We start from the raw sequence: 9,298 nt of genomic DNA on the forward strand, positions 1-9,298 counted from the left end.
TTTAATGTTTGTGGAGAAAAAAATAGATACTTTTTTTGTGGAAACTGATACATTTATTTTTTTTGGATTCACAGATGAATAGAAAGTTAAAAAGAACAGCATTTATTTGAAATAGAAATCTTTTGTAACATTATAAATGTCTTTAATGTCACTTTATCACTTTAATTAAATGCATGATTGATGAATAAAAGTATTCAAGTATAGAGTAATGATGCTGAAAATTCAGCTTTGATCACAGAAATAAATGACATTTTAACAGATATTCACATAGAAAACAGCCTATTTAATGTTTTTTTATCAAACACATGCAGCCTTGGTTGAGCAGAAGAGTCTTCTTTAATATGTTTGTGAAGTAAAAAAACATAGATACTTCATTCATTTTTTTGTGGAAACCATGATACATTTTATTTTTCAGGATTCACAGATGAATATAAATCTTTTGGAACATTATAAATGTCTTTCCAGGCACTTTTGATCAATTTAATGCATCCTTGATGAATAAAAACACTGAGACATGATGCTGAAAATGTAGCTTTGACCACAGGAACGAATTGCATTTTAACATAGATTGACAGAAAACAACTGTTTTTAAATTGTAATGGCATTTCACAATATTACAGTTTTTACTGTATTTTTGATCACAAACGCCTTTGACTTTCACAAAACATTTTAAAAAGTCATACTTTAGAAATTTGTTCATTACAGTTAAACAGGAGATGTATTGATTATTTTCTTTAATCTTAATCTCATAATTCGTCTTATAAAGTCGTCGTTGCTGTAATAATGTGCAAATGTCATTTCAATGTAGAGCAGCTTCATGAAGTTCAGAGGTAGTGCTCATTTCTGGGCCCTATTTATTGAACACATTCTCATCCGCATCTCTTTCTCGTCTCGCAGGGTCTCGTGGTTCCCGTGATCAGAGGAGTGGAGGGAATGAACTTCACAGACATCGAGAAAGCGATTAATGAGTTGGGAGAGAAGGTGAGAGCGATGGACTGAGCGAACCATCGGGCTGCTGTCTGAAGACATGCTGATTTAGCTGCAAATGGAGCGACTAACCAGAAATCTTTATTTAGCTAAATATGTTACATGACCTAAAAAACAGCAGTGGTATCACTGGTAAAACTGATGTCAAGTGAAGGGGGGAAAAATTCAGACCGTGTAATTTCTGAAAAACGCTGCGGTTTATTCCTCTGATGACTCTAATAATGTTTTTAAGAGCACCATTTACATCTTCGCATTTAGCAAATGCTTTCATCCAAAGAACAACCAAAGTAATTCACAGAAGAGCCAAAAATAGCCATAATGTGCCGTATCAGATTTATTAGATGACTGGATTAAGAAACAAACTACAGGATGTCCGCTGGTCCTTAAAACGTCTTAAAATGCCTTAAATAACGTTTTCCTAAAATGTCTTAAATTCAGATTCGATTGGTCTTAAATATATTTTTTTTATATATTTTTATCACATTACCGCTAGAATATCTGACAATAATGGCTGTTTACAGCAGATTTCCCCAAACATTTCTTGTTTATAAATTTATAAATGTATTTCAAACATTAATCTTATAACATTATTTATTGCGCTTGTAATTTTGCAGTGTAAATTATGTAATCTGCCTGGTAACAGCCCTATAGAATTTATTGTTGAATTCTAATAATTTGAGTTGTAAGGTGATGCATACATTTAAAAAGTAAAAAATAAAAAGGCCTTTATAAAGGTAAATATTAAAATATGCTGATTTAAGTATGGTAAAGTTGAACACTGATGAAAATACTGCTTAAAATATTTTTGTGTGGAATATTGTCTGCCGATATGGAAAGTTCACTGTATATTGTAGTAATTAATATCATAAATGACATTTTTAATTTTGAAATTTAGTTTTCTTGCATTAAATTAATATAAGGTGGTATTAATAAGGTCTTATGTTTCACTTGTTCATGTCTGTAGAAATCTTGAAACTAGAGAAGACAAAGTGTGTTTTTCTGTTAAGTGTTAAAAGATATTTTATTAGTGTTCAATATTGTAGGACTTTGCCACTGACTTTTTAATATTTTAAATTTTAATATATTATATATTGATTAATATATAATTTAAATCAAATTAAAAAAAATTTAGCCATCATTCCAGCATCACTGCACACTTTCAAAGCCATATATCAGTGCATTTAATCGATTGTATTTCTAAATATTAATTGTATTTTAAGCAGTTCATAGTCAGAATGAAGATTCCCCGAAACATTTCTTGTTTGTAAATTCATAAATGTATTTAAAACATTAATATTTTAACATTATTTATTGCACTTGTAATTTTGCAGTGTAAATGCTTTAATCTGCCTGGTAACAGCCCTTTATTGTTAAATTGTGATAATTTTGAAATGAAAGGTGATGCATATGTTTTTTTTTTATGTTTAAGTATTAAGTATCATTAATGACATTTTAGCTTTGAAATTTAGTTTTCGTTTTACAATAAACACATTAAATATTAGATATGCTGTATGTATGTAGTATAATGTTTATTTCTATTGCAGGATTAGGGTCTTAAATTAATATAAGGTGGTATAAAAAAGTCTGAAAGTCTTACATTTCACTTGTTCATATCTGTAGAAACACTGAAACTGTTTTTTTTTTTTTTTTTAAAGTCTTGCTAGTTTCCGACTTGTTTTGTTGTTGTTTTTGCGTAGGCTCGTAAGAATGAGCTGGCTGTGGAGGACATGGACGGCGGCACCTTCACCATCAGCAATGGAGGAGTGTTCGGCTCCATGTTTGGGACTCCCATCATCAACCCGCCGCAGTCGGCCATTCTGGGCATGCATGGCATCTTTGACCGGCCCGTGGCCATCGCTGGAAAGGTTAGATGAGAATTTTGTTTGGTGTTTTCTGTGCCTTTCAGTGTCAGTAGAATCAAAAGTTTGTTCGGGAAGTAAAATTTCCATTCATTTTCTCAAAAGGAAATTATTATTTTTTTGACTATAACTTATAACAAGACTGGCTAATGCAAGCTCTGAAGTTGTTTATCAATGGTTTATGATTTTATCGATGCGTCCATTTGGAATTTCAACAGCTGAATCCATGTAGGAAAAAATACATTACCCATGATTCTCAGCAGCCTTCACCAATCAGAGAGATGGAGTGAAACACTTGTGCTAAAACACCCACTATTGAATTTATTTTTACTACAGAAAAAAAAACATAATTGCAACTTTTTATTTGACAATTAGACTTTTTATAATCACAGTTGGAAGTTTAAATCTTTTTTGCAAGTTTACATTTCAGTCTGACATTTTTGACTTTGAAATTTAAGGCCTGGAAAACCCTTAAAAATAGCAATATTCCTGAAGGAGTACTTCAAAAGTGCTTGAATTTTATGAAGACAGTGTATCTATGAACTAAGTGTTTAGTTTAGTTTTTTTGATATATCTTTAATATTTTTTCACTGAAGCTCCACCCACTATTCAGTTTATTTTTACTACAGAAAAAAACATAATTTCAACTTTTTATTTGACAATTAGACTTTTTTTAATCAGTTGAAAGTGGGACCTTTGGAGTGGATTTTTTCAGATCAAGACTCTGGAGTGCATATTGTGATCATTTGTCAGGATTTGGGAGTGTTTTTTTCTGATGTTCTAAACGAAAAAGAACACAAATACATATCCCTTAAGAAAATGAACCATGGTTTTAATTTAAAAAGAGAAGTGAGATTTCTAAAAGTTTGAAAAAGCCCCTGAAAATTCAGTAATTTCATTTTACAGTATCTGTATGAAGTTCTTTGTGTTCTTGTTTAATTTTTATTGTTCAGTATCGATTATTTTAATAATTGAGTAATCTGTCAGTTAACGGTTAATCTAGCAATCGGATAATTATAAAAAAAAATTAATAATTGTAGTAAAATAAACCTAAGTTAACGATAGCCTGCAAAAATGACGTACATATGTAAAAGCTACGAGGCAATAATAATTAGTTCAAATAGTTTCAAAAGCAAGTAGGCTTTATTGAACAAAACTCTTCAAATGCATAATGTATTATAATTAGTAAAGTACATTACGCATTATAACAAATGCCTGCAGAGGCATTAATATTTAATCCTTGTTTAATGTTGATTCAACAAACATTTATTTCAAAATGTCCACTTAATCTTTAATATTTGCAACAATTCTTTATGACAGAAATGCTGCATGCACTGTAATTTGTTGAATATGTGGACATAAACTCAGGGCCAGAATTTAAAGAGCGAGCTGGCAATGAAAGTGAAATGTTACACACTCCAGTCGGTGTCAAGTCATGGGTGTGGAAGTATTTTGGCTTCAGAAAAACAGATGGAGCAGTGGTAAGAGATGTTGCCGATATCATATCATAATAGATATCGTGTAAAAAATATCTAGTATTGAATCGGATCGAATCGCATCGTATCACAGGGAATTCTGAAGTATTGAAAATAGGGCTGGGACACGATTAATCGCGATTAATCGCATCCAAAATAAAAGTTTATGTTAACATACTAAATGTGTGTTTACTGTGTGTATATATAATGTATGTATAAATACACACACAAACATGTATATTAAAGAAAACTGAAAATAAAAATTAAATTAAAATAAATAAAATATTTATAATTCTATATATAATCTAAATTAAATACAAATATAACTATCCACACATATAAGTATTTTTTAAAGGCTTTACATGTATGTGTGTGTATTTATATATACATAATAAATATACACAGTAAACACACATTTAGTATGTTAACATAAACTTTTATTTTGGATGCGATTAATCGCGATTAATCGTGTCCCAGCCCTAATTGAAAATAATCGATTTCGTTGGCTTAAGAAATCGGTATCGAATCGTCTTGAAGGCTCCGGTTTACACCCCTAGACAAAATGCAATTGAAGATTTTTTCAAATTGAAAACTCGAATAGAATCGAGGAATTGTTACAGCCCTAAATCTGAGTTTGTAACATTGTGATTCTCCTCCTCACTGGTTGGTTTGATTCATGGCTTTAACAAAGACTTTTAAATCTCTCTGGAAAAACTGAATGGAGAAGTAGTTCCTGGAGCAGCGCTGCTGTGAAAGTGTCTCTTCTCTTCTGTTCTGACGTTGTGTGGTTTTGTTCAGGTGGAGATCAGGCCGATGATGTACGTGGCTCTGACATACGACCACCGCTTGATCGATGGCAGAGAGGCGGTCACCTTCCTCAGGAAGATCAAGTCTGTGGTGGAGGACCCTCGGGTGCTGCTGCTGGACATGTGAACGCTCCCGGACCCCCGGCCGTCTCCCGCCGCTCGCCACACGCGTCCTCATCTCCTGCGGAATGGGTACGACCCACAAACCCAGACGCGGCAGCGGTAGAGTAACTAACGGAGCGGGATTTGCGTTGATTAGCTTCATGTTACGTTGTTTTATCATGTGTACGTCCGCTGCACTGTAAAAAAAAAAAAAAATGTTTCAAAAAGTTGTTTCAACTTAAAATAATTACCTCCCTGACTTAACATTTTTTAGTTCAGTCAACTTGAAATGTTAAGTTACGAAATGTTCATTAAGTGACAACTGGAATATTTTAGTTGACTAAACTAAAAATTTTAAGTCAGCGGGGTAACAAATTATTTTGAGTTGAAATAACTATTTTTTTTTATTTTTTATTACAGTGTGGGTTTTCACTATATTACGGAGGAAGTGGCCCTGTTCTATGTACAAAGCGGCGCACAAAACATGACCTGTGCAATTATTTGTTTCCAAATGGAGAATAATATACAGTATATCCTATTTAATCTCTTCGGTGTAAATGATCGGAGCGGCCGAGCAGAAACACTATGTTCCAGTGAGTCGCGGGTGCTTGTTTTTGTACACCAGACCTGGACGTGTCCCGCACAACTCCAGACCATCGAATCCGGTCTGCCTGTGTAAAGAACCAAAACTAGATCAGATTTTTAAACATTAAAATCAATCAAATGCTCACCATCTCTTGTGTCTTTCTGACTCTGTTTGATTTGAGCTTTTGCCGCGCATCAACAGGGTTAATAAACAAATGATATAGAGATTTATCTGTATATAGTGAGAGATATGTTATTTTAGAGTACTGTTATAATTTTGTTAATTTTTTGAAGTAGAATTATTTTTTTTACATTTTAATTTATTTTCATTGGCGTTTTTGTCGTTTATTATTATTATTATTATTATTATTATTATTATTATTATTATTATTATTATTATAGTACACTGCCGGTCAAAAGTTTGGTATCAGTTAGGTTTTTAATGTATTTTAAATAAGTTTCTAATGCTCATCAATGTAATATGGTTAAATACTATGATGTAAATCTATTTTAATATACATAAAAAAAATCTAATTTATGTGATCAAAGCTTGATAAAAATATGTTTTTTCATGATTCTTTGATAAATAAGTTGAAAAGAACAGCATTTATTTAAAATAGATCTCTTTTCTAACAATATACACTGCTGTTCAAAAGTTGGTACATTTTTATTTTTTAAGAAATTATTACTTTTATTTAGCGCACTGAAAAAAATGATGCATTGAATTTGCTAAATTTTTAAAAGGTAAAGTTAAAAGGTAAGTGGTTGCAATCAATTTATTTTAGCTGCGTTTATGTAAAAACAAAAGTTGTTGAAAGTTAGTCAACTAATTTTATTTAAATGTAACTAAAATAAATTTAATCTAACCACTTACCTTAACATTTTTTAGTAAATGCATTTTTTTCTTCAGTGAAGCATGTTAAATTGTTTTTTTTTTTTTTTAAGTGATAGCAAAGACTTTGTTAGAAAATATTTATGTTTTGAACAAATGCTGTTCTATTTAGCTTTTTATTCATCAAAGAATCCTGAAATTGAATCCAAAAATGGATCATTCTAATAATAAATCAGCATTTTAGAATGATTTCTGAAGGATCATGGGACACTGAAGACCGAAGTGACGGCTGATGAAAATGTAGCTTTGCATCACAGGAAAAAAATATATTTTAAACCATTACTTTATATTGGAGTAACTTTTTTGCAGTATTTATTTTTTTCTGTAGTTTTGATTTAAAATACTATTTAAGTTTTGCATGTTTTTTTTTTTTTTTTCAGTTAATCTTTATTTCTAGTTACAGGTAATGAAAATGTTTCTTTGTGGTTTTAGTTTTAGTTAAAGATAAAAACCCTGGTGAGGACACCAGTTTTTTTTTGGTACGTTATTTTAACTAAAATACATCAGCTATAAAACACACAGGATACAGGAGTCCAAAAACATCTTAAGCTTGGATAAATAAGGACTGGATACTCTTAATTTGTTTTGAGAGAGAAAAAAAGACAACGCTAGATTTTATTTCTGTTTATCTTTGTTTTTCTCCAAATGCTAACAAAGCAAGACAAAAATAGTTCTTCAGGTTTGTAAAGTGTTTTATGAAATTCTTATAACGCATGTATTTCTCATGTATATTAAGAAGTACATTTCTTGAACGATTGCAGCATTCAGACTCTAACTAACACTGGACACACATATTACCAATGCAGCTCAGATGAGGTTAATTTCACCTTTAGAGCGCTTGTGTGTCTGTGTGTGTGGTTGTGTTTAACACGCATGCAAGGCTTCTGGAGAATATGAAAGTAAGTTACAGTGCAAGGGTCTCGTCCTCGTCTTCACGCTGAGAGCCGGATGTGGTGACAAGAGCTCCTAGTTTGGTCACATGTGAAGGATGCTTTGAGGTCACTTGGTTTGTTATTCTCACGCCTGAAAGATTAGAAACCAGAAACCTCCCCTGCTTTACTATTCCACAAACACACGTGGTTTATTTATTAAAACACTTCTTACAAATGTCAAAGATCATGTTAATAAGACTTGTGTGCTTTAATGACAGATTTGTGTGCATTCAACAGCATTTCTCAGAAGGATACGCACAATAAAGTAACAAATTCACATGCAATGCATGACTGAATGTGATATTGCATTCACCTGCATATCTGCAGTAAAGCCGAGTGCAGTTTTAATGCCCCAAATGTGTGTCGATCAACCCGTCTGCTCTCTGCAGCTTCATGCAGGTCTGTTTCTGTGAAAACTAGGACACTAAAGTTCATTTTTCAGACATTTGAACACTTCTTGACTTCAAGTGGGAAATAGAAAACTGCTGATGTGGAGAAATGACTCCTGCTGCCACCAGATGGTGCTAAAAGTACAATGATAAACCATAAATCCTCCTGAGACTTCCAGAGGTCTTTGGGACTTTCAGTGCTGTGATCCGCTTCTGTGCTTCTCAAAAGATTCACCCACTTTTATTGTTTCTGCCTGTCAATTTAAAACACAGCGAGTTGTTTTCACTCCTACAAGTCAGGCTGAAAATGAAATAATTTAAAATTAGTTATACATGAAACTCAGATTAAAAAATTGAATTAGCAGTTTTGGGGGTAATGCATTACAAGTAACGCAAGTTACATAATAATGTTACTTTTTCCAAGTAACTAGTAAAGTAACGCATTACTTTTTAATTGACATGAAAATATCTGTTTAAATAATAAATATTTATTGATTAAAAGCTCTCATGTTGAGAGAAATCCTGAGCAAGATGTTCCTTTAGTTCTAGAATAAATGTGAACATGCATTAATTCATCTCACTCACTAAAAAACAGATACAGTGTTCTTCAAAATGAATAAAAACTGAAATAATTAAATATGTTAAATCATCAATCCTTTATGTTTTTAATCCCATTTTATTAACCGATGTCTTTGCTGCCGACCTTCGATGATCCAATTCATCCATACTAATAAGCACAAATGACTCAAGATAATCTAACATTTGTTTTCCTTTTTTTATTGCTGAAGAGTTGATGTTTTTTCTTCTGCGGTCTACTGTACAGACGGAGATTTACTTTTCTCTAAGTCTGAGGCTTTTGCTTTGAAGAGGCTTTTACATTTGACAAAAATAGAACTTTTTATATTAAAAACAAACAAGCAAGCCCTGCCCAGATTTAAAAAGTTATGCAAAAGTAACAGAATGCATTACTTTCCATAAAAAGTAACTAAGTAACTAATTAGTTACTTTTTTAGGGAGTAACTCAATATTGTAATGCATTAAAAGTGCATTTAAAAGTAAATTTCCCCAACACTCTTAATTAGTATATATTATATTGTATATTGTTGATAGTTTACTGTTATGTTTATATTTGTCAAAATGTGCAGTGTAGCACTTCCATTTCCATCAGTTGCAATTTATAACATTTCTCATTTAGACTGTTTGATGAAACACAAGTGAAGCCTAAATTAAAAATTTAAAAAAAAATTTCTCACCCTCAGACCATCAAAGGT

At 31.9% G+C, this 9,298-nt stretch overlaps 1 protein-coding gene across 1 annotated transcript in view; it reads left to right on the forward strand.

The window, feature by feature from the left end:
• LOC141295426 (dihydrolipoyllysine-residue succinyltransferase component of 2-oxoglutarate dehydrogenase complex, mitochondrial-like) overlaps positions 1-5,962 on the forward strand; it is a 10,490-nt gene extending 4,528 nt beyond the window's left edge. The window contains exons 2-4 of the mRNA XM_073826628.1: positions 898-981; positions 2,685-2,852; positions 5,120-5,962. Of these exons, the coding sequence (XP_073682729.1) occupies positions 898-981; positions 2,685-2,852; positions 5,120-5,254 (387 nt within the window). The 3' untranslated portion in view covers positions 5,255-5,962. The remainder of the gene's footprint in view (positions 1-897; positions 982-2,684; positions 2,853-5,119) is intronic.
• The last annotated feature ends 3,336 nt before the right edge of the window (positions 5,963-9,298 follow it).

This window comes from Garra rufa, chromosome 21, assembly GCF_049309525.1.
Source record: "Garra rufa chromosome 21, GarRuf1.0, whole genome shotgun sequence".
Lineage (NCBI taxonomy): Eukaryota > Metazoa > Chordata > Actinopteri > Cypriniformes > Cyprinidae > Garra > Garra rufa.